Consider the following 17,632-nt stretch of genomic DNA (forward strand, 5'->3'; position numbering starts at 1 on the left):
CTGCTTCGCGGTGGAGCCTGTGCATGAGGATCCACCCAGAGCGAGGCCCTAACAGTTAGTCCTGACTTCTGCATGTCATACTTATCCAGACGTGTTCTGGGCTGTTGTGTTTTCCAGCCGCTGTAATGATAAATCCAGTATTACCGGGATGCAAATTGTGTTCATGCCAACCTCCAGTGAGATTTGTGTTCTGCCATGATGGACACCATCTGATGATCCTGCTGTGATTTCACACCAGTGTAAAACCGATTTCTGCTGATCACGCCAAATTGTACCCCCATGACCACCATGATGCCCACCGCCAACGGGACTGGATGTTTCCGCCCTATGTCTCAAAACACTAGTTTGAAACAATCAGACATTTTCTTATAACTTCAGTTCTAATTTGACCTGCTCATTGATAATACAGGTCAATTTGTCAATTGTATGTTTGAACATTGCAGGTGAATTATAAAGATTGTAAATACTGCCATTGCTTAGTACATCAGTATGTCTCCCAAAGTCCAAATTCCTAGTATTTAGCTCATCCTGTAATATGAATGCAAGGAAGTTAATTTAAAACTTTCTTTATTGTTTAAGTTTTTTGTCTATTCAGCATGCATGGGGAATAGGTGATACAAGCTAATCAAAAATGCTGGTTGCATATTTTCAATTAATCCAAATGATCTTGTGTTATTGCTGGTGTTGAAGTCTCATGAAAGGTACAGGAGCATGTGAATCTAGTGAGCAGTGCAGATGGAACATATGGGCCGGGATAACAACTACCCATGAGTAATTCATTTTTGAAAGTTAATATTGTGTGTGTGTGTGTGTGTGTGTGTGTGTGTGTGTGTGTGTGTGAGAGGCAGGCTGAAGGTTCGCCTAGGGCGGCAAATGCCCTTGCACCAGCCCTGATCAGGAAGAGTAAGGGTCCCAACACTGACCCCTGGGGAACTCCACTACAACCTTCCACCAGGCTGAAAAACATCTATTAACCACCACTCTGTTTCCTGTCACTCGGCCAATTTTGTATCCATATTGCCACTGTCCCTTTTATTCCATGAGCTATAACTTTGCTCACAAGTCTGTTGTGTAGCACTGTATTAAATGCCTTTTAGAAGTCCATTGACACATATTAACAGCATTGCCCTCATCAACCCTCCCCGACACCTCTTCAAAAAACTCCAGCAAGTTAGTTAACAAATCCATGCTGGCTTCCTTTAATTAGCCCACATTTGTATTGTGACTATTAATTTTGCCCCAAATTATTGTTTCTAGAAGTTTCCCATCACCAAACTTGGCCTGTAGTTGCTGGGCTTATATTTACATCCTTTTTTGAACAAGGGTGTTACATTTGCAATTCTCCAATCTTCTGGCACTAGTCCTGAGTCTAACGAAGATTGGAAAATTATGGCCAGTGCCCCCACAATTTCCATACTCACTTTCCTTAGTATCCTTGGATGCATCCCATTTGGTCCTCATGCTTTATCAACTTTAAGCATAGACAGCTTATCTAATAGCTCTCATCAATTTTAACTCCTTATAGTGTATTAATTACCTCTATTTTCAATATGGCCTGGGTAGCACCTTCTTCCATGGTAAAGGCAGATGCAAAGTATTCACTTTTTAAAATTCATTCAAGGGATGTGGGCTTCGCTGGCTAGGCCTGCATTTATTGACCGTCCCTAATTGCCCTTGAGAAGGCAGTGGTGATTTTCCTTCTTGAACCGCTGCAGTCCATGTGGTGTAGGTAAGCCCACAGTGCTGTTAGGAAGGGAGTTTCAGGATTTTGACCCAGTGACAGTGAAGGAACGGTGATATGTTTCCAAGTCAGGATGGTGAGTGGCTTGGAGGGGAACTTCCAGGTGGTGGTGTTCCCATGCATCTGCTGCCCTTGTCCTTCTAGATGGCAATGGTCATTGGTTTGATAGATGCTGTCTAAGGAGTCTTGATGTGTTTCTGCAGTGCATCTTGTAGATTCTACATACTGCTGCCACTGTGTGATGATGGTGGAGGGAGTGAATGTTTGTGAAAGGGGTGCCAATCAAGCGGGCTGCTTTGTCCTGGATGGTGTCCATCTTCTTATGTGTTGTTGGAACTGCACTCATCCAGGCAAGTGGATGAAGGGATATCGACATGACTGCCGAAAAGTCCATCTCCGTGTAAGGTCATTCAGACTTGGAAATCTTTGTACCAAGGGGGAATTTTACTAATTTAGGGTCCTGTGGTGGAACAACTAATTTGGGGTTTTCCATTTTGGGGAGCTGTCACGGAACAGACCAATTTGGGGTTATTGTTTGTGCTTTAAAAAATTGTCTTTCTTTTTCTCTTCTGATATGTTCAAAGTGCTTTCTCCTTTCAATAAAGTTTTCTTTCCTTCCTTTTTATATTATCAATTATAATTGTTTTATCATTATTATTATACTTATCATTATTCAATATTGAATAAAATTATTGTTTTAACATTACCTGGCATTGTCACTCATTCCTGTTATATCTAGAATATGGCTCTGAATCTAAGTGAGACACCGCAAAGGACTCTCACACCTTTACACCTTTATATTTGGTATTCTTGTGAATTGTCCTGATGAACGTAAGATGTAAAGCTTCAACATGTATCTTTTTTCAGCAATACTCAAGTTCTTTACTACCAAATAACTATTCTAATGGATTGTATATCTGGTCTTACAAGCTATGCCAATGTTAAATCTTGGTCAGATCCTTCTGAGGGATGGTGATAAGAGACATCCTACATTTAGAATGCCCAAGTCATCGATCTAGAGAGGTAGACAGGGGTTTCGCCTTCCAAATCCATGTGGAATCATCCTTACATAATCGGGTCTCGGCTAAATTTCTGATAGGATTGAGCTGGAATAGCCAAGGACTTTCAGCCTCAATGAGTTAGATTAAAAGCACAGTGGGCTATGGGCTTGTCATAGCTTAAACTGCACGTACATCTAACATTTTATCACTAATTACGGGTGAGAGAGCCTGAGAAAGTGAAAAGTGCAGCTTGCAACAACAGTGGTTTTGGAAGCTTATCAAAGGGAGATGTAAGTGCTGAATGTATGAGTTTTCTTGTACAGAGGAACCTGGAGGCACCCACAGAAAAAATATGTTGCATTTGATGTTTTTTCCAGCACTTTGAATTCTATTATATTCTGCATTTCAAGGCAAAAATAATTTCTGGAAGGGTTACAGTTGTTTAAAATACAAACTAAAGCAACAAGAACTTCAATCAAATTTTTCATGTTAATTTATGAACTGAAATCTTTTACAACACACACAAACAATAATCCTAAGCAGCAGAGTATTCTAGATGCACAAAACAAAACTGGCTCACTATCCCACCTGTCCCTATTCTCAACTCCATCCATGGTAGCCCAAAGTCAAGTTTAGGATTACACAAATCAAGGGCATGTTAATTCACCTATTTTAAATATTTTTAAAATTTTAAGTAGCTGCAGAAAGGATAAGATCAAGTCAGAGTCAATGAAACAAAGCCTGCCTCTTATTCCTTTATCTGCTAATCAACTTGCTGTACATTACAAACAAACAAACATAACAAAGTTAGAAGTTACAGTTGTTGATAATAGCACATGTATGCTTGATAATGCTCATAGTATTCCTCTGCCTGCTGTTCTTTTATTCCGCTACCCCAGAAACTATGTTTTGTTGTAAACGGAATTAAAAAAACATTCAAATGGCACTGCATTTTCTTTTTCAATGAAAATATTTTTTAAAAAGTTTGCAGGAAAGGGGGGCACTAGAGTTGTGTGGTTCAGTGGACCTAATTGACATCTCTAGTTGACTACAATTAGGCGTACAGAAAATAACTTTTAGAAAACAACTGTTTGACTTGTTCAAAAAAGTTTGAGTTTTTCAAAGATTCATTTTAGCACTATATTAATCTCCCACTACTATATACACATATATATATATATAAAATTTTTCTTTATTAATTCATAGAATGTGAATATCGCTAGCAAGACCAGCATTTATTCCTCATCTTTAAGTACCCTTGAAAAGGTGGTGGTGAGCTGCTGCCTTGAACTGTTGCAGTCCATGTGTCATAGGTACACCCAAAGTGCTATTTGGAAGGGAGCTTCAGGATTCTGACCCAGCTACAGTGAAGAAACAGCAATATAGTTTCAAGTCAGGGTAGTCTGTGGTTTGGAGGGGGATTTTGTAGACGATGGTGTATCCATGCAACTGTTGCTCTTGTCCTTCTATGTGACAAAAGTCATGGGTTTGGAAGGTGCTGTCAAAGGAACCTTGGTGAGTCGCTGGGGTACATCTTATAGATGGTACACACCACTGCCACCCTGCATCATTAATGCAAGGAATGAATGTTTAAATTGTTGAATGAAATTCTGATCAAGTGGATGTCATGGATGGTGTTGAGCTTTGAGTGTTGTTGATTACATTCCTGACTTGTGCCTTGTAATACTGGACAGACTTTGGGAAGTCAGGTCAGGAGGTGACTCACTCCCTGCAAAAATTCCCAGCCTCTGACCTGCTCTTCTAGCCATAGAACGTATATGATTGGTCACCCCCAGGATATTGATGGTGGGAGATTGAGCAACGGCAATGCTGCAGAATGTCAAGGGAAGATAATTAGATTCACCCTTGTTGGAAATGGTCATTGCCTGGTATTTGTGAGACGCAAATCCTACTTGCCAAACTGCTCCAGGGCAAGTAGGATTTGTGTCGCACAAATACCAAGTGTTGGTGATCTACACATGCCTAAAATAAACTTCTTGAGGACAAGTGCTGCCGATGTGATGTCACTCCATCAGCTGCTTCACCATCTGGCAAAGATTTTCAAAGTTTTACACTGGCTAACGGCGGCATCACCCATGATGGTTGACGGGGGTTGTAGTTCCTGCCCCTCGCCCCGTCCTTCGCTGCCGGCACCGAAGGAACTACAACTCCCGGCATGCCCCCGGCCCCGCTCCGTTACCCAGGCAAAGGCAATCATGGCGGAGGAGGAGAAGGGGGTAGGAGCCGCGGTGTCGGAAAGCAAATCTCCGCCTCCGCTGCTCATCAGGTCGTCGAGTGTCAGCCTTTTCAGCGACTGCGTCCAGCAAGGGGTCCAACAGCTGCTGCCGCTCAAGTTCGATAAGAACATTAAGCAGGCGTTTTACAACACGGGCGCGCTGATATTTGTGGCCATCTCCTGCGGTGCTGCCGTGCTCGTTTACTTCATCCTGGAGGCGTTCCTGCGGCCCCTACTCTGGGCCGTGCTCTGTGGCACCTTCCTGCACCCTTTCAAGACCACCCTTACTAACCTGGTGAGGAGATGGCTAGGCGGCCTCCAGAACTCGGGCACGCCCATTGTTTTGGCTACTCTCATGTTGCCCATCTCGTTCATCAATCGTGGGGTGGAGATGTTGGGTAACCAGGTGCTGCTGAAGCGTAAACTGCTGTTGGCGTTAGCCATGGGCGCGCCCATCCTCTACCTCCTGTACTGCTTCAGCACCTGGGTGGGACTGCAGCTGCTACTCACCAACACCGGGCAGCTTATCTCCTTAGCGCTCGAATATTTAAACGCCTTGTGGGTAAGTTGAAAAAGCCTGATTTCCTCTTTAAGGATGTTTATAAATTATCAATGTAAAATAAAAATGTAAGTTCTCGAAAAGTTACCAGGGATAGCGAGTATTCAGGCGAAGGAACTGTCTTTTGTGAAAAGTATAAGCAGGGATTTAAAAGGTGGAGGTGCATTCAGGTTCTGGTGCTTTGCTTATTTACTTTTGTGAATCAGATTTGTGTGGAAAAGGGAAATTCTCTTTTCACATGAGCAGAAGAACTTGTAGAGGGATGTCTACTTTTGCTATCTATTCTCTGGCCATTTGAGATGCTGAGTGGAGAAATAAAGTGCCTCCTGCAGCAGATTTTAGTGAACAGATTGATGTAATACATTCCATGGGCTGAGAATCATGGCCACAGTTCCATTCTACATGTCTTCCGCTTGTGGGAACAGGTGGCTGCAATGCCCATGTGCTAATTCGGTCGAGTGCAGTCCAGTGTTTTTGATGGAGGTCAAAGTTAGGTACCTCTGCTGTTGGGTCAGTGTGCGTTGTTGCCTCTATGTCCTGTGATTCTAACCATCTGAGTAGTGGGTTGAAACCAGCTGCATAAATATGTTTCCCAGAATAACTGCAAATTTTAAGTGCTTTCTTTCAAATCTTCTTGAATGGGAATGTTCGTGTTGCTTGTAACACTTTCTATCTCATGGAGGATGGCAGCATTGTGTAGATGTGACAATGTGGGACAGCACTGGGAACCACTCAGTTGTAGTGGGTTTAAGCGTCGCTGACACTATTCTCACGGCAGCATTTAGCTGCATGTCTATCATCTTTGTGTGGCGACTACAGGACCGCGAGGCAAGAGGCATTATGTAGCAAAGTTTTCTGGCTGTGCTCCCCCATGATGCTCCAGGAAATTCCAAAGCCAGATTCACCTTGGTTTTTACTTTATGGGCAGTGTTGATCAGATGAGTCTGATATATATGATCACAGTCCACGTTGGCACCTAGGTATTTTGGGTGAGAGTTATAGATAAGTTGCTTTCCACAGAAGGATCATTGAGTTATTTCCTAATGGTATTATTGTTCAGATGGAATGTCAACACAACTGTCTTCTCTAGTTTGTGGTGGTGACGCAAGGTCCGGAATTACATTTCAGTATGTCCAGTATGCCTACAGGGTTTCTACTTGCTTTTTCTAGTGTTGATGTCTGCGTCAGTACTGCTATATTAACAGCAGTGGTCAACTTCCCAGATTGATGCCAGGCATATCCACCCTATAGAGGCCGAAAAAGGCCACTACGAGCACCAGCTCCTGTGGTAGATCATTGTTCAGTGTCTGTGTTCAGTTGGTCTTGTCACCTAGATAAATGTGGAACTTATGATTGCTTGTTAAGGTGTTGATATGCCATGCTGCATAGCTCTTAGGCTTAATTGTTTAATAAATTAGACTGAATAAATTGGAGTCAAAGGTTGGCAGGAAAAACAGCTGATCAATGGGCTACCTTCAAAGAAGAGAGAATTTGGACACTGTCAAGGTATATTCCCTCGAAGAGGACAGGTAGGGCAAACAAATCCAGAGCACCCCTGATGACAAAGGAGAAAGTAATTAGATAAAAAACAAAGTGTGATATTGTAGTGATATTGTCACTGGATTGATGGTCCAGAGACCCAGGGTAATTCTCAGGGGGATCAGAGTTCAAATCCCACCACGGCAGATTTTGGAATTTGGATTCAATAAAAATGTGAAATTAAAAGCTGAATGAAGACCCTGAAACTATTGTCGATTGTTCTAAAAACTCATCCTTCCCTTTAGGGAAGGAAATCTGCTGTCTTCACCTAGTCTGGCTGACATGTGACTCCAGATCCGCAGTAATGTGGTTGGCTCTTAAATGCCCTCTGAAATGGCCTAGCAAGCCACTCAGTTGTATCAAATCACTACAAACTCAGTAAAAAGGAACGAAACCAGACGGACCACATGGCATTGACCTAGACATTGGAAACTACAACGGCAAACCCAGCCCTGTAAGCCCTGCAAACATCTGGGGGCTTGTGCCAAAATGGGATGAGCTCACAGACTTGTCAAGCAACAGCCTGACATGGTCATATTCATCCCAGAGGTGGCGGCATTGTGGTATACAGTCAGGAGGGAGTTGCCCTGGGAGTCCTCAACATCAACTCCGACCCCCATGAAGTCTCATGGCATCGAGTCCTAAAGGCGGTTGGTGAGAAAAAAACATATTTGGCCTCATCCTCACCAACTTGCCCGTTGCAGATGCATCTGTGACATACATGACAGTGTTGGCAGGAGTATCCACTGCACAGTCTTTGTGAAGACACATTGAGGATACCCTCCATTGTGTTTTGTGGCACTGCCACTGTGCTAAATGTGATAGACTTTGAACAGATTTAGCAACTCAAGACTGGGTAACCACGAGTCGGTATGGGCCATCAGCAGCAGCAGAATTGTAACTCTTTTTTGATTCAAAACAATTAAACTAAATTAACAAAATCAGGGACCAAGTAATGGGAAGGTGCAAAAACATAACACAAAATGCAAAGGAAACTTACCAACATCAAATCAAAATGTGATTAACAGGGTCAATAAAACACCCCAGTTTTCGCGGTGTCCACTGAACCCGAAGGCCTCGATGGTACCGGTGGACACCGCGTGCTCCCTTTTCAGGGACGCTCGGCCATGGAAGAGAGCAGACAGTTGGGTCGGACGACTCCAACTTGGCCAAGCCCAGGAGCAGGTTCACGAGGAGGTCCATCTCCCTCCCAGGCTTGGGTGACAAGTAACATTCGTGCCATATAAGTGTCAGTCAATGACCATCCACAAGAGAGAAGCTGACCATCACCCCTTCACATTCAGTGGTATTACCATTACTGCATCCCCCACTGTCTACATCCTGGGGGGGTTACCATTGACCAGAAACTGAACTGGACTAGCCATATAAACACTGGCCACAAGAGCAGTTTAGACGCTAGGAATCCTGCAGTGAGTAACTCACCTCCTGACTCCCCTAAACCTGTCTACCATCTACAAGGTACAGGTCAGGCATGTGATGGCATATTCTCCACTTGCCTGGAAGAACGGCTCCTCCAACAACACTCTAAGCTTGATACCATCCAGGACAAAGCAGCTGCTTGATTGGCACCCCTTCCATAAACATTCACTCCCTCCGCCGCCAACAGACAGTAGCAGCAGTGTGTACCATCTACAAGACGCACTGCAGAAACTCACCAAGGCCCCTGAGTCAGCACCTTCCAAACCCCCGGCCATTACCATCTAGAAGGACAAGGGCCGCAGACAGATGTGAACGCCACCGCCTGGAAATTCCCCTCCAAGCTACTCACCATCCTGACTTGGAAAATATATCGCCATTCCTTCTCTGTTGCTGGGTCAAAATGCTGGAACTCCCTCCCTAACAGCACTGTGGATGTCCCTACACCACAGGGACTGCAGCAGTTCAAGAAGGCAGCTTACCACCACCTCGAGGGAAAGGAAGGTAGCAAATGTCACCCCACTATTTTAAGAAGGGAGGGAGAGAGAAAACAGGGAACTACAGACCTGTTAGCCTTATCAGTAGTAGGGAAAATGCTATAAGCTATTATAAAGGATGTGATAAATGGATATTTGGATAACCATGATCTGATTGGGCATAGTCAGCATGAATTTGCGAATGGGAAATAATGTTTGATGAACTTCAATGCCTTTTACCCACACTATCCCCATAACCCTTTATGTTACTGTTAATCAGAAATCTCTCAATCTTTACCTTAAACATGCTGAATGACTGAGCTTCCACGGCCCTCCACAGTAGAGAATTCAAAAGATTCACGACCCTCTGAGTAAAGAAATTTCTCCTCATTTCGGTCCTCAGTGGCTTCCCCCTTATTTTGAAATTGTGCCCCCTAGTTCTAGACTCCCCAACCAGGGGAAACATCTTACCTGCATCTACCATCTATTCCTTCAAGTATTTCGTAGATTTCAATGAGATCACCTCTCATTCTTCGATACTCTAGGAGAATACAGGCCCAGTTTTCCCAATCTCTCTTCATAAGATAGTCCCGCCATCCCCAGAGCACGTCTGGTGAACCTTCGTTGCACTCCCTCTATGGCAATAATATCCTTTCCGAGACAAGGGGGCCAAAACTGCACATACTACTCCAGGTCTAACCAAGCTTCTATACATCCTTTTTGAGGATGTTACTAATAAAATTGATAAAGGAGAGTCAATAGTTGTTGTATGCTTGGATTTTCAGAAGGATTTTGATAAAGTCCCCCACAGGAGGTTGATTAGCAAAATAAAAGCACATGGGATAGGAGGCATGGATTAAGGATCAGCCAACAGGCAGAAAACAGAGTCGGAATAACCAGGTCATTCTCGTGTTGGCAGGTTATGACTAGTGGGGTACCGCAAGGATCAGTACTTGGGCCCCAGCTGTTCACAATATATATCAATTTGGATGTGGGGACCAAATATAATATTTCCAAGTTTGTGGATGATGCAAAACTAGGCGGGAATGTGTGTTGTGAGGAAGATGTAAAATGGCTACAGGAGGATTTGGACAGACTTAGTGAGTTGGCAAGAACATGGCAAATGGAAAATAACGTGGAAAAATGTGAGGTTATCCATTTTGGTAGAGGGAACAAGAGGATTTGAGTACAGGAGTAGTGAGATCTTGCTTCAATTGTATAGAAGCTTGGTTAGACCTGGAGTAGTATGTGCAGTTTTGGCCCCCTTGTCTCGGAAAGGATATTATTGCCATAGAGGGAGTGCAACGAAGGTTCACCAGACTTGCTCTGGGGATGGCGGGACTATCTTATGAAGAGAGATTGGGAAAACTGGGCCTGTATTCTCCTAGAGTATCGAAGAATGAGAGGTGATCTCATTGAAATCTACGAAATACTTGAAGGAATAGATGGTAGATGCAGGTAAGATGTTTCCCCTGGTTGGGGAGTCTAGAACTAGGGGGCACAATTTCAAAATAAGGGGGAAGCCACTGAGGACCGAAATGAGGAGAAATTTCTTTACTCAGAGGGTTGTGAATCTTTTGAATTCTCTACTGTAGAGGGCCGTGGAAGCTCAGTCATTCAGCACGTTTAAGGTAAAGATTGAGAGATTTCTGATTAACAGTAACATAAAGGGTTATGGGGATAGTGTGGGTAAAAGGCATTGAAGTGTTCAATCAGCCGTGATCGTATTGAATGGCAGAGCAGGCTTTTCGGGCTAAATGGCCTTCACCTGTCCCTATGTTCCTAATTGGGGATGGGCAGTAAATGCTGGCCTAAGCAGCGGCACCCAAATCCCTTAAATGAATAAAAAGAAAATACAGTTGCCAGGTAGAAAATGCAACTGAAAACCAAGCTGAATATGGAAGATTCAGAGGGGAGGTGAAGAAGTAAATAAGAGAAGTAAAGAGGAAGTATGAACAGAGACTAGCAGCGAACATAAAAAGGAATCCCAAAGTTTTCTTTAGGCATATAAATAGTAAAACGGTGATGAGAGGAGGAGTAGGGCTGATTAGAAACCGAAAAGGATTTATACATGGAGACAGAGGGCATAGCTGAGGTATTAAATGAATACATACCTTCTTCCTTGGTAAAGATGTAGTTACTCAGGCCATGGTAAAAGACAATAGTTGGGTTTAAACCTGAAAATGAGGTATTGTATAGGTTATCTGTACTTAAAAGTATGGAGAAACAATATAAAATAACAGGGACAGGCTGAGAGAGTGGTTAATAAAGCATACGGTACCCTGGGCTTTATTAATAGGGGCATAGAGTACAAGAGCACTGAGGTTATGTTGAACTTGTATTAGACACTAGTTCGGCCTCAGCTGGAGTATTGTGCCCTGGTGTGGGTGCCGCACTTTAGGAAGATGTGAAGGCGAGAAAGAGGGTGTAGAAAAGATTCACAAGAATGGTTTCACGCATGAGAAGCTTCAGTTATGATAGATTGGAGAAGTTAGGACTGTTTTCATCAGAGGAAGGAAGACTGAGAGGAGATTTGATAGAGTATTCAAAACCATGAAGGGACTGGACAGAGTAGGTAGGGAGAATCTTCCCACTCATGAAAGGATCGAGAACTAGAGGGCACTGTTTTAAAATAATTAGCAAAAGAAACAAAAGTGATATGAGGAAAAACTTGACACAGCAAGTGATTAGGCTCTGCAATGCACTGCCTGAAATTGTGGTGGAGGTAGGTTAAATCAAAGCAATCAAAAGGGAATTAGACCTTTGTCTGAAAAGGAAAAATGTTCAGGGTTATGGGGAGAAGGCAGGGGAATGGCTGAGGTGCGTTGCTCATTTGGATAGCTGGTTCAGATGCGAAGGGCCAAATGACCGCCTCCTGCGCCATAACAATTCTGTGATTCTGTTATTAAAGATTCGGTAGCAGGCCTTCGCGCTGGACTTTGTTGTGTGCCGATGATAAAGCTATGAAGACTACAGTCTTCAGCTGCTTCTGGAACCCTGTCTCAGTTTTGGCCGTGAGTGCAAGGACCTGGTCAGAGTAGCTTCTGCCTCCTCTAAAATCCACCTGCTCGATTGGGAGGGCAACTTTTCAAACTATTTGGTTAATGATGAGCTGTTCGATTGCATTGTAGACCATAGAGAGTGATGGGACAGTAGCTTTTGGGATCATGGACTGGTTTTCCTGGCTTTGGAATAGCACCGGATCTGTAGGATATCCCAATGTGAAGGATGTTTGAGGTGAGTTTGGCAAGTCACATCCATCCATTTGGGACCTGGTTCTTGAGGAATTCCGGTAGATACCATCGATCCCAGCAGCCTTCCCAGACTAGGTGAATTGATGACAAGCTACACCTGGTCGTCCTGTGTGTGCTTGTTCATTAAGAGCTTGCCACTTATTGTCAACAAGAGGAGAACTGAATACAAAGTGGCTTCACAGTCTGAGAAGCATGAAAGCATTGAACGTGTCTCCAGTGATTAAGTAGGATAGTGTGGACTGTAGAGTAGGTTCAGCATGGTTGGTGGAAGGAGTAGGTTTCAAGTGATGAGTGTTTATTTATTGTTCTGCCAGCTGTACCCATAAATGTACTGTTGCCCAAATCTTGAATCATGGAGCACTTTATGCAGACCAAAGAAATATTTCCAAATTTACTCTGTTAAAATCACACAACCCAAACTTTACTGAACATTTTCCTGCAGTCATTGTCATTTGCACTGTTAAGTTAATAGATATGTCAATTGTATGGTAAACTTACATAGAATTATATTGAATCTAAAGTAGAGAAATCGACAGTTTTGGTTTGAGTGATGTGTGTCGGTGTTTGTGTTCCTCATAAGCCTCCTCCTGTAAAATGTTTCTTCCTCTTTTACCCCTCCCCATATCCTTTTATTCCCTTTGTAAAGGACATATCTCTTTATTTCTGTTGGACTGTTGTAAAGAACATATCTTTTTATTCTTGTTGGACTGTGGATTAAAATTACAATGGCTCCAGTTTGATAGACATGTCTACTGGAACAGTGTGGGGGATAAATACATTGTTGCTGTCCTGGAACAGATGTGCCATGAAAGACAGGATGGTGCCGAGGAGGAGTCTGGCCTAACGGGGAACTGCCTGGCAACAACATTTTAATTGGCTCCTAACCAGGTGACCAGGGTTTGTGTGAGCATTGCAGCAGAAAAACCCAAAAAACCTCTACTCCTTGTATGCCCTCTTGTTCTGGACTCATCCCCAAGTGGAAAAGCTTCTCCACATCCACTCTATTGAGTCCCTACATAATTTTAGCACCCCATATCTGGTCTTAAATGTAACCCCACTATTTAAAAAAAACGATTAGGGGAGAAAACGGAATTATAGACCGGTTAGCCTATCATCAGTAGTAGGGAAAATACTAGAGTCTATTATAAAGGATGTGATAACAGGACACTTAGAAAATATCAATGGGATTAGACAAAATCAACATGGACTTATGAAAGGGAAATCATGTTTGAAACACCTACTGGAGTTCTTTTGAGGACGGAACTAGCAGAGTAGGATAAGGGAGAACCAGTGGATGTGGTGTATTTAGATTTTTGGAAAGCTTTTGATAAAGTCCCACATAAGAGGTTAGTGTGTAAAATTAAAGCACATGGGATTGGGGGTAACATATTGGAATGGACTGAGAATTGGTTAACAGACACGAAACCGAGAGTAGGACTGAATGGGTCTTTTTAGGAGTGGCAGGCGGTGACTAGTGGGGCACCGCAGGAATCAGTGCTTGGGCCCCAGTTATTCACAATATATATCAGTGATTTGGATGAGGGAACCAAATGTAATATATCCGATTTTGTTGATGACCCAAAACTAGGTGGGAATGTGAGTGGTGAGGAGGATGTTAAGAGGCTTAAAGATGATTTAGACAAGTTGAGTGAGTGGCTAAGAGATTGAGAATGTGGCTAAGTGAAGTTATCCACTTCAGTAGGGCATCCCTGTCTACTCTACCTAGGCCCCTCAATCTTGTACACCTCAATCAAGTCACACCTCAGCTTTGTACACCAGCTGCAGGTGCAACAAGCAGTTATGAAAGCAAATGGTATGTTGGCCTTCATTGCAAGAGGATTTGAGTACAGGAGCAAGGAAGCCTTGCTGCAGTTGTACAGTGCCTTGGTGAGACCACACCTGGAATATTGTGTGCAGTTTTGGTCTCCTTACCTAAGAAAGTATATACTTGCCATAGAGAGAGTGCGGTGAAGATTCACCAGACTGATTCCTGGGATGGCAGGATTGTCGTATGAGGAGAGATTGGGTTGACTAGGCCTTTATCCACTGCAGTTTAGCAGAATGAGAGGGGATCTCATTGAAATGTATAAAATTCTGTTAGGGTGGGACAAACTGGATGCAGGAATGATGTTTCCCCTGGCTGGGGGGGGTTCTGGAACAAGGGGTCACAGTCTCAAGACATGGGGTAGGCCATTTAGGATTGAGATAAAGAGAAATTTCTTCACTCAGAGAGTGATGAACCTGTGGAATTCTCTACCACAGAAGGCCGTGGAGGCTGTGTCACTGAATATATTTAAGAAGGAAATAGATTTCTAAACTCCAAAGGAGTTAAGGGGTTTGGGAGAGAGCGGGATTATAGAACCATAGAAAAGTTATGGCACAGAAAGAGGCCATTTAGCCCATTGTGTCTGTGCTGGCTGCAAAAGAAAAAATAAAAAACTAGCTGCCAGTTCTAACCTTCCAGCACCCAGCCCTTCGCCTTGCAGGTTACAGCACTTTAGGTGCAGATCCACGTATCTTTTAAACGAATTGAGGGTTTTTGCCTCCACTTTCAAACCAGGCAGTGAATTCCAAACACACACTACCTTCTGGGTGAAGAAGTTTTTCCTCATGTCCCCTCTAATCCTTCTGCCAGTCACCTTAAATCTGTGCTCCCTGGTAATTGACCTCTCCACTAGAGGAAACAGAGCGTCACTGTCTACCCTATCTAGGCCCCTCATAATTTTGCACACCTCAATCAGGTCACCCCTCAGCTTCCTCCGTTCCGAGGAAAACAACTCAGCCTATCCAATCTTTTATCATAGCTGCAATTTTCAAACTCTGGCAACATTCTTGGAAATCTCCTCCGTACTCTCTCCAGAGTAATCATGTCCTTCCTGTAATGTGGCGACCAGAACTGTACACAAAATTCCAGCTGTGGCCTGATCAGTGTTTTATACCGTTCCATCATTACATCCTGTTTTTGTATTCTGTGCCTCGCCCAATAAATGGCGTTGAGATAGAGGATCAGCCATGATCATGTTGAGTGGCAGAGCAGGCTTGAAGGGCCAAATGACCTATTCCTGCTCCTACTTTCTATGTTTCTAAGTCCGTGAAACAAAAGTTTGTCAGCAAAGATGACCATCTTCAGAAGATGGAAGAAATTAATAGATCACAATTACTTGTGTGTAGATAAATACTAAAGTGCCCTTAAAATGCTGCATATGTTACATTGAAATAAAAGTGAGATAAATAGGTTATTAAAGATAACTGCTCTCACTTAACTAGTAACTTCAAAGACATTTTGTGAAAGCTGCAAACAGTACTAGGAGTTGACAGTGTGATGGCTTAATTCATGCTATAGGTTAATTTAGCCTTGAAGAAAAAGCTTACATAAATATTGTACATAGATGTACTAATTTCATGCTTTTAATGTCATATCTTAAAGAGTATCAACTCTTCAAGCTAAGACTGCATGCTTATCGCCTGGTGTAACCTGTGCTCTGTATTCTGATTCTTTCGGGAACTTCCCTAATTATACCAATACTAGCTTCAATGCATGCTTGGACAGCTTTTCTTTACACATGTGAATTGACACTAATGTTTAAAATACAGGGTGGAAGGATAGAGTCAAAAGAATGCTACAGGAATCTGCAAGTGATCATGTTGGCTGCTTTGCAGCAGAAACAGTCCTGCCTCTGAGATGCACCTCATTCTTTTGAGGCTCTGGCTTAGGACGGTGAATTTAGAGATAGATATGGACAAACAAGAGTGTTGATTTTATGCCAGATTTCAGACATGACTTCGGTTAACCGTCGTGTTGTAGTGAAAAATCTTTTTCAAACGAGAGCGGGGGGGACTTCGTTTTTAAGAGAGCAGGGGGGACTTCGTTTTTAAGAGAGCTGGGGGGGACTTCGTTTTTAAGAGAGCTGGGGGGGACTTCGTTTTTAAGAGAGCTGGGGGGGACTTCGTTTTTAAGAGAGCGGGGGGGGACTTCGTTTTTAAGAGAGCGGGGGGGGACTTCGTTTTTAAGAGAGCGGGCAAGAGTTCGTTTTTAAGAGAGCGGGCAAGAGTTCGTTTTTAAAAAAAGAGAGCGGCAAAGTGGTGTCACGTGACGCAAGTGCAGGGAAAGCAGTTGATTGGTGAGTATTTCTAGTCTTTAAAATAAAAGTGAGGTCTTTAGTTTGCCTTTAGGTCTCTAGTCTTTTTTTTCTCTCCCTTTCTTAAAAATAGCTTGTTAAGTATAAGATCAATACTGGTGTTAAAAAAAATTAATTACAATAAAGTGTAAAGAGTAGGGGCTTCTTCAAGTTTAAAGAGCAGGGATACTAGAGTAATTAATGAATTAATTAAATACGAAAGTGATGGCAGGACGGGTGATGTGTTGCTGCTGCAGTATGTGGGAGCTCCTGGACACCAAGGTGATCCAGAGCGAACACATCTGTAGTAAATAAAAGCAAAATACTGCGGATGCTGGAAATCTAGAACAAAAATAAAAATACCTGGAAAAACTCAGCAGGTCTGACAGCATCTGCGGAGAAGGATACAGTTGATGTTTCGAGTCCGTACGACCCTTCATCAGAACTAAGACATATAGAAATGAGATGAAATATAAGCTGGTAGAGGGAGGTGGGACAGGTAGAGCTCGATAGGGGGCCAGTGATAGGTGGAGGCCAAGAAGAGACTGCCAAAGACGTCATAGACAAAAAGATAAAGGGGTGTTGACGGTGGTGCTAAAGGATGTGCTAATGGGGACATTAAGGGTAGCAAGCAGGACAAGCTAGTGGCAGATGGCCCTATTGGGGGTGGGGTGGGGGGAAGGGATCGAAATGGGGTAAAAGGTGGAGATGAAACAATAGATAAAAATAAATTTAAAAATAGGGAAAAGAAAAATATATTTGTTAAAAAATGATAAATTATTGGAAAAAGGGAGATCGGAAAAGGGGTGGGGATGGAGGAGAGAGTTCATGATCTGAAATTGTTGAACTCGGTGTTAAGTCCGGAAGACTGTAAAGTGCCTTGTCGGAAGGTGAGATGCTGTTCCTCCAGTTTGCGTTGAGCTTCACTGGAACATTGCAGCAGACCAAGGATGGACATGTGGGCATGAGAGCAGGGTGGTGTATTGAAATGGCAAGCGACAGGGAGGTCTGGGTCATGCAGCTAGAGGAACTTCGGATCCGAGTTGAGGAGCTGGAGTCTGAGCTGCAGACATTGCGCCACATCAGGGAGGGGGCTAGTTACCTGGACACTTTGCTCCAGGAGGTGGCCACACCCCTCAGATTAGTTGATTCAAATTTCATCTGTGATCAGGGACAGGAGGGTGTGACTGCAGGTGAGGCAGATATGAAGACCCGGGGGTAGCATTTGAGGAGCCTCAGCCCCTGCAATTGTCCAACCGTTACGAGGCTCT

The 17,632-nt window shown here is 43.3% G+C and overlaps 1 protein-coding gene across 5 annotated transcripts in view; it reads left to right on the plus strand.

Annotated features, from left to right (window-relative positions):
- The first annotated feature begins 4,947 nt into the window (after window positions 1–4,947).
- The window catches only part of tmem245 (transmembrane protein 245), a 211,362-nt gene continuing 198,677 nt past the window's right edge, over window positions 4,948–17,632 (plus strand). For all 5 annotated transcript variants that reach the window (XR_005942605.1, XM_041183861.1, XM_041183864.1 and 2 more), the window contains exon 1: window positions 4,948–5,540. Coding sequence is in view for 4 of the 5 variants with exons in the window: in XM_041183861.1 (XP_041039795.1) it covers window positions 4,959–5,540 (582 nt within the window). In the remaining variant the exon portion in view is untranslated. The remainder of the gene's footprint in view (window positions 5,541–17,632) is intronic.

The sequence above is a fragment of the Carcharodon carcharias genome, chromosome 3 (assembly GCF_017639515.1).
Source record: "Carcharodon carcharias isolate sCarCar2 chromosome 3, sCarCar2.pri, whole genome shotgun sequence".
Taxonomy (NCBI): Eukaryota; Metazoa; Chordata; class Chondrichthyes; order Lamniformes; family Lamnidae; genus Carcharodon; species Carcharodon carcharias.